General features: G+C 49.8%; 3 protein-coding genes across 5 annotated transcripts in view; 2 read left to right on the top strand and 1 right to left on the bottom strand.

Annotated features, from left to right (window-relative positions):
- Positions 1 to 16,250, top strand: part of LOC119399996 (SUMO-conjugating enzyme UBC9) — a 562,334-nt gene that overhangs the window by 6,191 nt on the left and 539,893 nt on the right. The window lies entirely within an intron of this gene.
- LOC119400010 (uncharacterized) lies at positions 577 to 3,228 on the top strand. Of its 2 annotated transcripts, none has more exons than XM_037666918.2 (2): positions 577 to 2,254; positions 2,803 to 3,228. In XM_037666918.2, the coding sequence occupies exons 1-2, from the start codon at positions 836 to 838 to the stop codon at positions 3,097 to 3,099; spliced, it is 1,716 nt and encodes a 571-aa protein (XP_037522846.1). In that variant the 5' UTR covers positions 577 to 835; the 3' UTR covers positions 3,100 to 3,228. The 2 variants fall into 2 exon arrangements, with proteins under 2 accessions (XP_037522846.1, XP_049273871.1); XM_049417914.1 differs by having other exon boundaries at positions 577 to 2,262; positions 2,808 to 3,228.
- LOC119400015 (uncharacterized) overlaps positions 14,504 to 16,250 on the bottom strand; it is a 78,267-nt gene continuing 76,520 nt past the window's right edge. For both annotated transcript variants that reach the window (XR_005184998.2, XM_049417917.1), the window contains exon 2: positions 14,504 to 14,971. Coding sequence is in view for 1 of the 2 variants with exons in the window: in XM_049417917.1 (XP_049273874.1) it covers positions 14,669 to 14,971 (303 nt within the window). In the remaining variant the exon portion in view is untranslated. The remainder of the gene's footprint in view (positions 14,972 to 16,250) is intronic.

The raw sequence follows: 16,250 nt of genomic DNA, 5'->3' as shown, positions 1-16,250 counted from the left end.
ACAGTCAAACCCGCTTTTAACGAATTCAAGCACCCACTTCGTTATAACGATATATTTGCACGTCGGACGAAAACGCGCCAAACAGATGAGTGTGATGCAGCGCCACGCATAATGCGCTTCAAAAGCAAATCATTGTCCCGCAATCACTGTGTGTACTTGCAGTAGGCGCTTATCTGAGTTTGGCGCGCCTTATATTTATATCATCGTTCTTTCACGTATAATCCGAGAATCTTTTTATTGAACTCCTGATTTTAAGCACGGAACTGCATGCGCGAACATCGGATGACAATGATGCTCCTTTACAAAACTTCGGACCGACTAACTATCCATCATTCGCGCTCGTCCTGCTTATTTTCTCCACTTAAACGATAGCGTATCACACTGTACTTACGTTTACAAGAATATTAAAAAAAAAACAGTATCTACAGGCGGCCAGGTAAGTGTCAGCGCACTCGCATTAGACTGAATTACTTCTGGCGCAAGTCTACTAACGATGACAATGATGCAGCGTCGGTGCTATCAGAAAAGGCACGTTGACTCTCGGCTAACCTTACGATATTCGCTGTTCGTGTGCTCGGCATTTTCGAGAATATATTTTCCCGGGTGCGTATATCTATACGGATAACCGGGACGATGTTCTTTCAAAGCAAATCTCGTGATTTGAGATTCTCATGTCACATTACCACGTTAACAGCTCGCAACTCGCGTACAGCTTATTACGTGTGTTAGAAGTAGCACCGGCCACTGTTGACCGTAAGTGTCCCTGAGTACCGCGCGCCAGTCGTTACACTCACCTGGAGACACTTCAACAGGAAGGAAGAGTTCGCAGGACACAATGGCCGAGAACCTCGACAAGACGGTTCAGAGCGTCGCTGTGTACGAGGCGGAGTTGCAGTCGGTCCTGCCACTGGATAATCCCGACGCCATTGTCGATCTCGGCGTCACAAACTGCTTCTGCAGCGAATGGCTGGAGCTGCGTGCTCTAATCAGCCGTTTCGCGGGGCTCCGACGCCTGCGGTGCGTCGCCTGCGCGATCGAACCGAGTCAACTGCTCCTGTTGACGCTGGAACGGCTCCCGAACCTCGAGGAACTCGAGCTCTCCCTCGTTCAAGAGGCGGTCGTCGACTCGGAGATCAGCAAAGTGCGCGGGACAGCGTCTCAAAAGCAGGGCGTCGCCCTAGCCCAAAGCCTGCGTCGCCTGTACGTCGAGGTCGGCGGCGACCGCAACTTCGAGCTCCTCCGGGAGCTTCTCAACTTCTACTTGAACCTGACCGAACTACACGTCCACCTCGTGAGGGGATCCTTCCCGAATTCTCTGTCGCAGTGTCGCCGCCTTCGGGAAGAACTCGTCAAACTGGAAAGGTTCGCGTTCACCTCCGAACTGCCGGTTTCCGTTCCGTTTCCGAACGAGATGGATCCACCGTCGGCGTTCGCGAACCGCGCGAGCATCTGCGGCAACGTACGTCACAGGAGGTCGGACGACTGGTGGAGCTGCGTCGAACTAAATCACCTCGCGTACGGTTCGTGTCGAGCGCTAACTCTTCCGTCGCAGCTTGCCGTGGTTGCCGTTTCAGCCGCGGACGATACGCTGGCGGAAAGCTTCCGTCTCGCGGGTCGCCGAAACGTCTGGGTGCACGTCCGCCAACTCTGTCTCCTGATGCTCCCGCCAGTGGCCTCCATCGAATTCTACCCGACGACAGCCGCCGCTTCCCGCGGCTGTCTTGGCCAGTTCTTCTCCGTCGCCCTAGAGCACGTCGTCGAGCTGAACCTGAACTCGTTCCACTTTCGGTCCGACCTCGACCTGATAAAACTGCTACCGAAAGGGACCCTCAGACGCCTGCAGGCGCTCTCTGCACCGCCCTGTGGGTTTCCAAGCCAGTCCGCCGTACGCCGTCTGCCAACGAGGTGCCCCAACCTTCGAGAACTGGACGTGCGGATCGACACGCGAGGGGGACAGTTCCGGTGCGGTTCCTGCGAGCTTCTCCAACTCAACGCCATACCTTCTAAAGCCAGGGTCCCCTCGGTAGTTCATAGTGGTATTGCCAGGCTGACAGTCTGTCACGTGCCCGCGCATGTACTGCTGTGGTACGCCAAGTGCTGCCCAGCGGCGGTAACGGTGCGACTGGCCGACTGGCCCGGTGATGCCGGCGGACTGAAGTACGACTTTCTGGCACCCCTTACCGGAGGGAACAGCCCCGTCCGTTGCCTCGTTCTTCGGCATAAATACCTGCCGATCAGGGATCCGCACCTGCAGGTGAGTCCGTTTATATCCCACGCTGTAAACGGGAGTGCGTAGCCTTTTTAATTCACGTGTTATTGACATCCCGAACACGCCGGATAATTAAGTGACGTTTAACCTTTCTCGTGGTTGTTGAAGGCGCCTACGTCATTCGTCGTCGCCCTCCTAACTTTTTCCCTCTCCTTTGCGCGGTTGCCTTCTTCTAGAATCCAGTCTGTTGCTGTTTGTAGCTTGCACGTGATGGCATGGACGCAGAACATGGCTTCAATATGGCGGTTAATATGACGTCAAGGCAGTATAATCACGCGGCGATTAACCTCCTTCGGAGTGACAACAACGTCGCTGTTGGGCGTCTGTGCACTAATAACGAAGGAACCGGCATGCGATAACACTAATTTGACGTCACAAAGTTCGCGTCCCACCATCTTGGTGCTCCACATAGCTGTTTCAGGGATGTCGGCGCAAGCCATTTATTGATGACCTGCGGTCATTTTGCCTTCTCGCTACTTTTCATGTAACACGCACACATATGATCTCACGTGAATCGCTTCCATCACCCACAGGCCAGCTTAGCCCGCCTGACCAACCTTCAGCACCTGTGCCTTCTGACGTCGGCGAGAGTCACGTACGCCGGGGCGTGGAAGTTCGTGCTGGACGTCACCGCCAGAATGCGTCAGCTGAAATGCCTGCACCTGCACTACGTGTGCGACACCGAGCGGCGAGTCACGTGGGTGCGAGGACGGCAATATGGCGGCGCCCCGTTTCGAGACAGTCCCTGCTTTGCGTGTTGCTCGACGGCCACGTTCATTGGACTCGTCAAGCCGGTTAACCGCGACTGCGAAACGGTGCCGCCGCCATAAGCGGAATCAAGGCGGACGGATGCCGTTATACCCGAGGTCCTGAGGAGGCGACTTACTGTATATAGTGACAAGTGTTCTAATAAATAGTTCAGCGGGTTCGGGATGTTCAGCTATATTTAAGGCGACAGCCTTAGATGCCTCGCCAAGCGTGAAAATTGGCCGTCGGCGCCAACACGAGCGATGCCAAAAGCTATGACGTTACCATATGACGTCATCATGAAGTCACGGATATATATATATATATATATATATATATATATATATATATAGTACCAATTCTCACATGACACAGATGTGTTTGGGACGATCACAGTGTATATAGTGAAGCCAACTTTCTCTAGAACCGAACAAATGCGTATGGAGGTTATGCAAATAAATGTACTATTCTAAGCGTATTTTCGGCATTTACTCAATATGCTAACGAAATGAAGCACTAAAAAATTGGCGTTTTGGATACGATTTTTTAAAAATAACTCGGGACATAAAGAATTAAAAGGGACACTAAAGGCAAATAATTTATGTCAGAGTAAAAATTCAATGTATGACAACGTCTAAAACGGCAGTATTATCAACAGCAGTGCCCTACTTACCGAGAAATTAAGCTAAATGTATGACACGATGAGCGCCACGAGCGGCACATTTTGGAAATGGTCCCGATGACGTGAGAGAGTTCGACTAAAATTAATCACTCGTAACCAGACTAGCTGCAATAAAAAAAAGAACCTTCCGTGCATCAAGAGACGTAATAAAATGCTACTTGTTCGATTCATGGAAAAAAGAACCTCTTCGGCGTTGCCATGGGGAACGGCGCGCGTGATTCAAAGGTTCCGTTTTCGCCGAACTGCGCTTCGTCCGGCGCCCTGCTTCGCTCACGCGGTCGCGTCTCAGTGGTAGTTCCGGTATCACGTACTGCCGCGTGTGTTCTGCACGCTCGTGAAAGTCGCTCTGACAGAAAGTTCGACAAAATGCCGCATGCGTGTGATGTTGCCGGATGCCCGAATGGCGCACGCCGCCAGTGCACGCTAGAGTGCCTCGATGCGCGCGCCCTCGCTTAGAGTGGTGTCAGCTTTTGAAAGGGCAGATGCCGCCTCCTCGGCCTTGGCGGCAGCGTGGCAGCCATTTTGAATCCCCCGCCCGGTCTCTTGTGCGTGGCGCGCGTGCTGTTTCTAGGTCGGCGTTCGCTTTCCTCCAGTTTTATGCGCTCGCTACCGTCACCATGGCCGGGTGTTGCGTGCGGCAGTGCACCAATTATTCCAGAAACGCTGTAAGCTGTATCGTTTTATAAGATACGAGGTTTCTTTGGACAGTAGAAATCAAACGTGACAAGCGGCATCCGAAGAACACATTATGCACTCGCAGCGTAACTTTCCGGCAGGTATTTCGAATGCACATGCAAGGATAACTTCTGCTGGTGTTAACCTTGAGTAATAAATGGACACACTGATATCAGCTACATGCTTAAAATTCTTTGGTTCACGTGTGCATGAATCCTGCATTTTTCTTTGCAAACATTCTTTACTGCACTTGGTTGGTCCTGTATCTGCCTTTGATTTTTGCTTTCGCTATTTTTGTGATTTGAAATGTATCATGGAATATATTATGCGTGTTTGTCTGCAGATCAGATCATTATTTTTTCCTAATAATAATTATTTGTGAGAATTTACGTCCCAAGAATCCGATATGATTATGAGAGGCGCCGTATATAGTGAAAGGCTCCCGAAATGTTGATCATCTGTTGTTCTCTAACGTACACCTAAATCTAAGTACGCGGGCCTCTTTCATTTCACCTCCATCGAAATGGGGCCGCTGCGGCCGGGATTCGATCCCGCAACCTTCGAGTCACCAGTCAAGCGCCATAACTAAAACCACGGCGGGTTCTTGTTTTTTATATTCCTTTCCGTGTTTCAAGTACGCCTTCTGTGCTGGTCTGATGCCCATGTATGTATGGGTGGAGTTAAATGTTTTTTATCCTTCCCTAGCTGTTTCTGTGTTTCGAGGTTACAGTTTCGTCCTCTCTTAAATAATTATGCCGTTCCTGTTTTTTTAATCATTTACGATCACTGTGAATCGACTAGTGGCAGTTGTGTTTTATTGTGTATTTTGCGTGTTATTTGTGTAATTGCTTCTGTCAGCGCAGCATTATTGCGCGCAAATAAATGACCTGTACACTGGATATTAACGCGCGCGCGCGCGCACACACACACACACACACACACACACACACACACACACACACACACACACACACACACACACATTTCTTTAAGCAAGCATAATTTATTTATTAATAATGTAAGCCCTGAAGGCTCATACAGGAATGCGCATACAAACAGTTCTCGTAAAGCGTCTATACAAAGAAGACGCATGAAAACAACAAGAAGACGGGGAAGCATTGTGTACAGTAGACACGCTATGTCAGTAAAAAAATACAAGAAACAAAGTCAAGTTGTACAATGAGTACGTCATAAAAAAACAGTTAATGAAATAAAAACTCACAGGGTCCCTTATGCGTTCGCTTAAGACGGCTGGAAAGCGAAAGCCATCTTCTTAATTTTTTGCGAACCTAGCGCGGTTTCGCATTGCCTCCAAGATCGGAGGCACCTCACCTGGTTTTGCACTGCCTCCGTGATCCGCCCACTTTTGATCAAGCTACGATGTCATGTGATAACGGCATATGACGTCACGCCAACATTTGTGAAGCCATGATGACGTCATATGGTGACGTCATAGCGTGACGATGACTTTTTGCATCCCTCGTCCCCGACGTCGTGGTACGCTGACGCCGTAGACGCGGGACGCCGATGGTCAAATTTCGCGTTTGATGAGGCATTTAAGGCTTTCGCCTTAAAAAATAATAAGTCCGCCACGGTGGTATAGTGGTGATGGAGCCCGGCTGCTGACCCGGGTTCGATTCCGGCCGCGGCGGTCGCATTTAGGTGGAGGCGAAATGCTAGAGGCCGTGTACTGTGCGATGTCAGTGCAAGATAAAGAACACCAGGTGGTCAAAATTCATGGAGCCCTCCACTACGGCGTGCCTCATAATCATATCTTGGTTCTGGCAAGTAAAACCCCGGATATTATTATTAATAAAATAGACAAATAAACGACGCCCTGCATCTGCCGCACAAAGTGTAAAACAATATTGAAAACACTCAATAAAATGTGCATGCAATTGGGCATGCGAGAAAACCTGCAGATACAGAAAAAGAAACTGCAGATACAAAAAAGAAGGAAAAGCGCACTGACACTGCGCGTATGCAAAGTTTTACGGCATACTACTTAACAACGTATTCATCGTTTTGATAAGGACTCAAGGTGCAACTCGAGTGCCGATACAGTGGCGGCTATTTATAATAAGCGAGTAAATTGTTTGCAAACTTAGCAAAATGAGCCACCTTAATCGCGCTTAGGTAGCTTCGCAACACTAAATTGTGTGTGTTTAGATACATATACTGCTGCTGCTGACATGTATACAAATACTTTAAACGATTATTTGTGTATATGGAATGCAGAGCTTACGACAAAAATTAAGTAAGGCTTTAGACTTTGTCGTTTCCGGCGTAAGCAAGAGGATTCGTTTTCAACATAACAGAGTGTACGTCTACCTCTAGCACATAACACATGCACAGGCCTTCAGCTTACATGAATTACATGCTTCTTTAATAAAAATTTAGGCAACAACAGCTATAAAAGCTGCCCAAGCTTCAAAAAAGAAAAGAAAAAGAGAAAGCTCACTAGCGTGCGCTTATATCCGGACGTATCCGCGCACCGCAAGCACTTTGTGTAGCGCGTTTCGCATGCTACTGAGCTGCGGCGGGATTCGCAATGGCGGCCGTCGTAGCAGACGACGCGCCTGTCCTCACCCTCAGCGGAGCGCGCGGGCATCAAGGCACCCTAGTGCACGCCGCCGCGCAATAAAGGCGGGCAACGTTGGGCACGGCAGCAGTGACGTGAGAAACACCGCTTTCAGGCGGGTGATTTGAAGTGCGCTAACGCGATGCGGACCACTAAACGTGATTTCATTTCAAAATAAGTACTTCCTTGGCACAAAAGTAGCACTACGAGGTTTCTGGACCGTTATTTCAACAATCAACGTCGACTTAATATTTGTCTTTAGTGTCTCTTTAAAGATATGTGAGCTGAAAAGCTGCATCGCGGAACATACATAAGTTTACTCACTGCATTGATAACCTCAGGCACGACAACGCTATATTTCTTTCACACCTACTTGCACAAAAAAGTGAGCGAAATGCATATGTCTTTGGCTATACCGGACTCGCAATGCACAACTAAAGGAATGTAAATTGACTGGTAACCTACCAAGAAAAAAGTGAACCTTCACTGATTCACCATGAGGCAGCTCCACGCACGTAGGTGCCTCGTGAAACAGTATGCTGTGCTAAGGAGATTATTCGAACAGAGTAGTAACCTGCGGTGTGCAATATCTCGGAGAATTGCACGAGGACATGGTTTTTTTTTTCTGTTTTGTGACGCCACGTCAACCGAACAATCGCGAATAAATCATCATTCGGAAAATTGCGGAGCTAGACATTTATATATCGCTGTGCGGCATCGGCCAGAAGCTCGCGCTAGTTTGTACTCCGTCTGCTTAGGAGGGAGTTCCCGACCTTGTTCACGCTACGTCCGGGGCGGGAGTATCGCGCGAATCACTACTGGTAAAATAAATAAGCTCCAGCGCTTATCAAATTAACGGGTGCTGCAGAGCTACATGCAGTTCACCTGCCGAAGGGGGAGGGGGTGGGGGCGCTGACTTAAGCCCTGGATAAATGGCACTCGCATTTCTTCTAACGTTTCGAGGAATGATGCGTTATGAACACACTCGAATATTATACGAAGCAAGGCAGCTTTAGGGTCGATGTGCTTCCGCTCTGTGCTCCCGAACCACGGTATCCTGTGGACAGGCCTCCGGCGTTGAGATTGCTGCATGTCTCTCACGCAGCTGCACGTTGTTTCTGCTTGCGGACACGCATGCCAGCGCGCTTTTTAGATGTGAGGCATCTTAGAGCGGAGTTCAATCCGGTGGTGGTGGTGGTGGTGTGCGGCGTGACCACCCTTACTGCGCATGCGCAAACCTTCTCCACTTCCTCTCTCCCCCTTCCCTCTCCACATCACCTCTCCCCTTCCCTTTCCACCTTTCCTTTCCCCCTCTCATCGCCCTTTCCCATCCCCCTATCCACTCCCCTCCCATCTCCCCCCTCCCCTTTTCCTTCCCTTTCCCCTCCCCCTCTCCACTTACCCTCTCCCCCTTCCCCTCACCACTCCATCTCTGAAACGCGGGCTCTACATGCCGAAACACTGCTTCGTACCGCCTCATGGTCCCCTTTAGCGGGAGATGATGTGATTTTCTTCAGCGCGACCGGCGTTTCGCTGACGCTCTTTGGCCGCGGGATTGCGACGACAGGCGGAGCCCGCCTTGACTGCCCCACCGCGTGCTACTCACGCGAACGGCGCAAGGCCAGCGTGGACGAAGTGATGCGGAGTTCCTGCGCTCGCGCTCATGACTTCTTTCTCTTAAGAGCGGGGTTGTTTAATGGCGCCCTGCAACACATTTTAGATGTGAAGCATCTTATAGCGGAGTTCAATCCGGTGGTGGTGGTGTGCGGCGTAACCACCCTTACTGAGCGTGCGCAGGCCCTCTCCCCTTTACCCCTCCCGCTCTCCCCTCTCCTATTTCTCCCTCTCTCTCACCACTATCCTTCTCTCCACTTTCCCTCTCCCATTTCCCTACCCCTCTCCCCTTACCCTCTCTTCCCTCCCTCTCTCCACTTACCCTCTCTTCCCTCAACCTCTCCCCTTTCCCTCTTTCCCCTCCCCTCTCCACTCCCCCTCTGAAACGCGGGCTCTACATGCCGAAACGCTTATTCGCATCGCCTCAGGTCCCCTTTAGCGGGAGATGGTGTGATTTTTCAGCATGGTCCGAAACCACTGCCGATCAGTAGTCGAGGTTCCGCAGAACACGCGAGCCAAACATTATAGCGCAGCAACGGTGCCCGTCAACAACGTTCGACGAAAGGCGACCGCGAGTGCAGAGACCGAGGACATGATTGGACGGGCGCAGCTGTCCGTGCGCTTCTTGAACATACACGATTACATGAGATTGACTGGCGTTGTCGAGAAACGTGTCGAATGGTACGGCCGGGACGACGGTCGCCCGCAGTTGGATCAGCTGATAGAGGATGTCGTTAAACCTTGACGGTATTTACAACACGCACATGTTTCTCCATGTTTCATGGCGTCTTTCACTTGTCGATGCGGAGCAGGTTTTCTTTTTTTTTTTTTTTTGCTCCGCGGCGCCGAATCCGTATTTCACCGGTCGATCTGGAGCGGGTTCACGCGTTCCCTCTGGTCGTTTCAGTGTAACTCGCTGCGCGCCGGCTCGCTCTCACTATAGTTTTGCCACCGAGACGCGGATTCGGGCGAAAATAGGGCGAGCAGCATACGTCACTTCTGCCATTGTGCGAGCAACCTTGGGGAGCTATTTCGGGCATTGTCAAATTGCACCATTGATTAATTGTGATTACACCCGCGGACTGCTCTGCCCTCTCTGATTGGCTTAAAATACTGAAGCATGGCGTGGGAGCGGGCTGTTGATATTCCATATTTAAAAGATTCAGCGTGGAAACGTACGCAGCAGACAAAGAAGCGACAAGGACCAGCGCAGTCTTCCAACTGTTCTTTATTACAGCAACACTCAAATACATATCTTTCGTGTATACATTTTCATAGTTTGGGCTACATTTGGGGACGAGTTAGTTTTCGTCGCTCCCTCGCATTGACAGGTGCAGATGTGATCACGTGTGTAAGATATATATTTGAGTGTTGCTGTAGCAAACAACAGTCGCAAGTTTGCGCTCATCCTTGTCGCTTCTTTACCTGCGGTGTACCGTTTCAGCGCCGATACATTTAAGATAAGATACTGCCATTACGACGATACGACGCAGTTTGCGTGTTCAGAATGGCACCCTTACCCGCCACGGTGGTATATATAGTGGTTATGGTGCTGGACTGCTGATACGCAGGTCGCGGGATCGAATCCCGGCCACGGCGGCCGCATTAAAAAACACCAGATGGCAATAATTTCCGGAGACCTCCACTACGGCGTCTCTCATAATCAAATCGTGGTTTTGGGACGTTAAACCCCAACAATTCTGATATCAATTAGAATGGCAGCCTTGTTAGCGCTTTTCAACGGCGACAAATGTTGCCATGGAAACGGACAGAGCAAAAGAAGAAACAGTTTCCGGAACTGGTTTACGTGACGTCTAGATAAAAGGCCAGGCCTGCGCAGAACGCGCAGCGCAGTCACAGCGAAAGCTGGAAGAGCGGCCTAGAGCCCGTTCTGAACTCTCCTGGTGCAAGGTTTGCACTACGCCACAAATCACGCATTTTGTGAGATAGGGAAGCACCCACTACGCCAAACGGCGAGGGGCCCACTATACATAAGGCATTATGCGTACTTTGTCGATGCTGTATACGTGGGTCATGACGATGAAGAATTATGGCTCAGCACTTCGTAGTGGGTGGGAAGCTTTAAACTACACACTCGTTGAGCAATTAGCATATTGCGTTACGCCTGGTTGTTACTTTACTCCTCTGTCACTCTATAGACAGCTTTCGCTGGGCGAGCTCGAGGAGCAGCCTTGCACCTCGCGTTTTCCTCCTTTCTGTTGTGTGGAAATAGCTCGAAGTGCGCGCGCCGGTGTGCGCAAGACGGCTAGGAGTATTGGCCTCGAGGCCCACCACTGGAAACGCCGGCGCCACCGTCGGCGTGACGTGCTTGGCAGGATCACGTGGTCTCAGCGGCCGCGTCGGCTGCTTGTGGCGCACTGCCGCGTGCTTTGAAAACGAGTTTCAAGTCCCACATGCGCTGCGGTCTGTTCAAATTCGGAAGTTTTCTCTCATTTTCTACTCAATTTAAACCATTGTAATAGAGTGACTGCCTCCGAAGGCGACGAACATGGGGCTCTACCGTTCGGTGCCGCAGTGCCGCGCTTACGCAAAGGAGCCCAGTGTCAGCCTGCACTGGTGACCGCGGGACAAGAAACAGCGTGAAGCATGGGTTGTAAAGCTAAGAACCGGCAAGTAGCCATCAGCTACGAGTCTTGTGTGCAGCAAGCACTTCCGCGACGAAGACTTTTGTTACTGCGTCGGGCCTGCGATGTTCGGTAAGTAGCAGACAGCGCGCACTGAGACGATGGCTCGCGCGCGCTTCCCGCCGGCAAATGATGCTTTATCTGCCACAGGATGGTAAAAGCGCTACATTTTACCACGTGCGATGCCATCTCAGAACCCTCCAATGCGACCTCTTGATCGTCGGCCCCGTGCTCAGCGTCCACAAAATCGGCTGCAGATGCGCAAGTCATTGTTTAGATACGTTAAATTAAAAAAACGCACAGGGCCCCTTATGCATTCGTTAAAGATGACTAGAAGGCGAAAGCCATCATCTTCTTGTCAGTCGATGTACTGATTCTCCCGCGCACCCCTCCAAAAGCGTTCTGCGCCTAACGCGGTTTTGCACGGCCTCCGTGACCGATCACGGAGGCAACGCAAAGCGACCGTCACGTGTGAATACGTCATCATGTGACGTCATAATGACGCTACATATTTTGGCGATCTGTGACGTCATGATGGCGTGATATGGGGACACCATCACGTGACGATTATTTTTTGCATCACTCGTGTTGACGCCGCCGACGGGCAACCTTTCCATTTGATGAGGCATGCATTGCTTCATAAGCTACATAAATTTTGCATGCCTCCGTGTTCGGCCCACCGGCCAACCCCATGTATTTTCTTGGAGCCTCATTTATTTACGTGGGAAAGATGCCACCCTGTTGGCGTTAGACACGACACTGCTGCCAAAATTGCTGGGGTACTCGCCAAATAATTACTATCCTGTTTTGCGGCTGCTGGTTGCTGCAATAACTTCAATTTTATTCACCGCTATTTCAAGTTCATGTAGGTCCTAGTTCACAGCCGACGTTTGCAGAACAAGTCCGGCAAACGTTACTGTATTTTCTTTCTTTTCCTAGGCGTCGCATGCTACTACATGCTCGGTCTCGTAGACTGGTTCATCTTCCACCAGCAATCTCGAAGCGGTGAAGCTTTGGTCTATGAATTTGTTGATGACAGAGAGCGGCAAGTTCACTGGAATGCAAATGGAACGATAATTAAGGAGCATTAAAAAAGGCGTCGCATTTGCTCACGTTTTGTGTGAGCACCAAACGAAACGAATGCGCTGAATAAAGAAACAGAAGCAGTGTCATTTGCACGCTGATAAGACCGATCAATACGCAGTGCGAGACAACTTGTCAAATGACATTGAAACGAACCCGAATTTAGACTGAAAAAGAAAAAAAAACACTGAATTGTCGGGACGGCAGATCACAAAGTTGCCATGCGCACCGAAGCCGCAGTAGTAAGGAAATTGTTTTTGAACTGCTCTGATAGCGTCCGCGGAACAGTAGTTGTTTGTTTACTCACAAATTCTCATATTTTGCGGCCTAAAGTTCACAGCGCGGTGCCAAAACGCGCTCGTAAGCGAAACCATCAGTACGAACGTACATGCAGACGCTCATACATGCAGAGGCACCGTCAGTCGTCGCGAACCCGTGCGATCGCTGGCTTGAGGCTTCTTTCTGTTATGATCCGTTTGGCTATACAGGCAGTCTACTCTAACGAGATATTTCACATAGTTTGCAATCAGCCAGCGACTACCTTTCACGCAAGAAGTCGGTTCAGGAGTCTCCAACGCGTTGACAGCGTGAAGCGGGTGCTCGGTTTTCTGCAAAGAGACAGCGACTGTAGACTGTCTTGTACTTTCAGTTCGTCGAAAATGATTATTATGACAGTAAAGAACACAGTTCCTTTCGATAGTACTTACAGAAATGCCCTGGAGGACATCCGCGAGGTGTTTTTGTAGAGCGCCGACAGCAAAACCTATGGGGAGCGCGCCGGCGGTATCCTGCCTAGCACGCAATCGAGGCGCGTCCGATAGAGGGCGACTCCGTAACTCCTCGAGGCCAATACGCGTAGTCATGCAGAGGTGAGCGTTTGCACATTCGCGCAAGCTAGTGGGATGCCAGATTGGAGACAGCGCCGCCCGCTAAGGGACCCATGGTGGCGTCCACGAGAAAAAGTCTATATTACGTACGTTAACGCGATTTTTTGCCCGGTATGACGCCTGCATAGTATCGTTTTGCAACGGATCGAGTTTCAAGCTCTAGCGTTGATCGTGGTAGAATACTCGGCTGCAACGTAGAGGGCCCGGGTTCAAATCCTATCCGATCTTGGATATTCTTTTGTCATTTCATTTTTTTCTTCTTTCGCGTGACAGCGGTTACGACACCGGCGGACAAATACAGCACTGTTGTTGTGATCTCCTAACAGATTTCGCTCTATAACATCTTTCCCTGTAATCTCACGCGGAGCATTCCCGTGTTCCACTGCCACATATGGCTTGGTGAAATCCGAGTGCTCGCTCCAGGATTTTGGCGGCCGCTCCAAATCTCCCAGAGAAAAACAGACAGGTCCATACACCGGGTATGTTATGTCTGTTCTACATTATGCCGCAGACCTTGTCGTCTGTCTTCCAACTTTAGCTGCCGTTCGCTACATATTAAGTTTCATAAAACGGTACATCGAAGCAGACCTTCTCAGAGTTAAGTAAAACTTACTTCTGTGCAGTGCTAAGAAATAATACCTCATTTCGGGTCCATTCAGTGCAAAACTAACGCAAGCAACGGTTCTAGGTGGCCGCGGCTCCAAGGTGTCCGGTCTCTTCGTGAAAGATGACAATCCGAATCAGACATATACCAGCATTCCCATGCACACAACTGCGTCACAGCGCCAGTTTTCCCTCTATGTAGTAGTAGAAAACACTATGAATTCCGGTGACTTCACGCTCCAGTGTGGCTAGTTGTTATGACGTGAGGTACTATCCACAATGGCCGCTTGTGCCTCACCAACGGAGCCACGGAGCGCAGCGGCCACGGAAACGTCACGGTACCTTCCGCCAGCACGTGACGAAAAACTTTTACCATGTCCTGACGTCAGGGCGCAGTATACGCACCGAAACTAGCTTTTAAAACACAGAGTAATGACTTTTCCAGGGTGCAATCGCGCTTACCAGTACATATTCAAGGCTCTCGAGAGCACGGCGTTTCATCTGACGCAAAAAAAAAAAAAAGAACGACGACAGGAACTTTTCGTATCAGTACCCCTTGAAGCGCTGATATAGCACTGTACCAAAGCCTACACACAACAACGACATCAGGGCTACATTAACCCCAGAGTTTCCATTATTTTATGATATAAAGAAAACGTGGTTGTGCAAAGTCGTTCCCTTTGTGCTTCATTAAGAGGTTACGAAGTCTTTCGAGCGTGCATGCCGAGGTGTCCTATGTGGGTAGAGCTGCGGCTGATGGCTCGTTCGGCTCGCATGTGCCGAATCGTCGTACACCGCATGCCGGATCATCCGACAACCTTAATGCTCAAAAACCGAAAGCGACGATTCGGGAAACCTTTTATAACACGCGCATTCCACAAGTCATTCCACAAGTACACTCTCGCAGTCGCGGTTGACCGGCTTCACGAGTCCGATGAACGTCGCCGTCGAGCAACACGCGAAGCAGGGACTTTCTTGGAACCGGACTTCGCGTTGGCGTCCTCGTAACCACGAGACCCGCTGCTCGCGGCGGTCGTCGGGAGGTACACAGTGAATGTGCACGCACTCCAGCTGAGCTGCGCGCGCGATGATCTGACGCACGAACGACACCACAATGCTGTTGGAGACCAGCATCCACGTCAGAAGGCACAGGTGCCGTAGGCTGGTCATGCGGGACAAGCTGACCTGTGGGCGATAAACGGGAGATATACAGGGTGTTTTTTTTTTTTAGACAATACATATTTTTTTTGTAAAAATCCTATGACAGTAAGCCTCTTGCCGTTTTCGCACATGAACTCCATGTCGAGGCGGAAAACTTTGCTGCAGTTGAAATGACACTAATTAACAAAAAGTCTTTTTAATTATTGGCTTGAGGGCAAGTGTTTATAATAGAAAGTTGTAGTGCGTGCCAATTTATGGCACACCGATTTTTTTTTTAAATCACGGAAGTTGCACGTAGTTCGAGATATTGATAATCGAATTTCAATGGTGAAATCAAAACTGATCGCGCCCGGCGAGCACAAAGTGCGGCGGAACACCGGGACGACACGTGACGAAATTCAAGTGAATGCGCGCAGAAGCAGAATCTGGCCAGAAAAATCGGCAAGCATTCTGAAATACACAGACAGCTTAATGCTTGTGTGCAATTGGTGGTGCTGATGCGATTCTTGCTTAAAGGAGTACTGACAAAACAAATTTTGGCCTAGCGTTCTGTTTTTTTTTTGTTTTTTCGCTGCAATGTGTTGCTGGGGGCCTGATAGTCATAATACGGCACATCGTTTGCTGCAGCGCGCGACAGATAATTAAAACAGGCTCCTCATTACCTACTAGTGTCAGTTTCAGTTTCAAAAGGAAAAAAAAAACGCCAGGCCTGCGCGGATAGCGCAGCACAGTCGTAGCGAAAGCTGGTAGAGCGGCATTTCTAGAGCCCGTTATAAACTCTCTTGTGGCTATTAATAAAAGTACACTAGCAACGTACCCACTGCGCCACAAATAATTTTTGTGAGGTTGGGAAGCACCCACCACGACATTATTCGTCATTCTGCGGAGAAGCGAGGTACCATCTGTAAGGCATCATGTGCACTTTGTTGATGCGACGGTTGATGACGATGAATAATTATGGCTGATCCCTTTGTAATGGGTTGGAAGCTTTAAAAGACCCACTAGTTACGTAATTTGCATTGTGTGACGCCCGGTCGTTATTGAACTCTCCCACCGCGTTTTATAACATACGTTAACGAGAGAAAGATTGAGAGAGAGGGAATTAACTTTATTGAGACCTTGAGGAAATGGATGATGGGAGCCTTATGGGCTTCCTTGGCAACCAATAGAAGTGCACTGCTAGGAACCCACTACGCTATAAATCATAATTTTTGTGAAGAGGGGAAACAGCCACTATGCAATTTTTCGTCATTCTGCGGAGAACCGGGGTACCCGCTAAATACCTGTAAGACATTATGTTCAC

Source organism: Rhipicephalus sanguineus, chromosome 7, assembly GCF_013339695.2.
Source record: "Rhipicephalus sanguineus isolate Rsan-2018 chromosome 7, BIME_Rsan_1.4, whole genome shotgun sequence".
NCBI lineage: Eukaryota > Metazoa > Arthropoda > Arachnida > Ixodida > Ixodidae > Rhipicephalus > Rhipicephalus sanguineus.
This window is presented reverse-complemented; position numbering and strand designations above follow the sequence as displayed.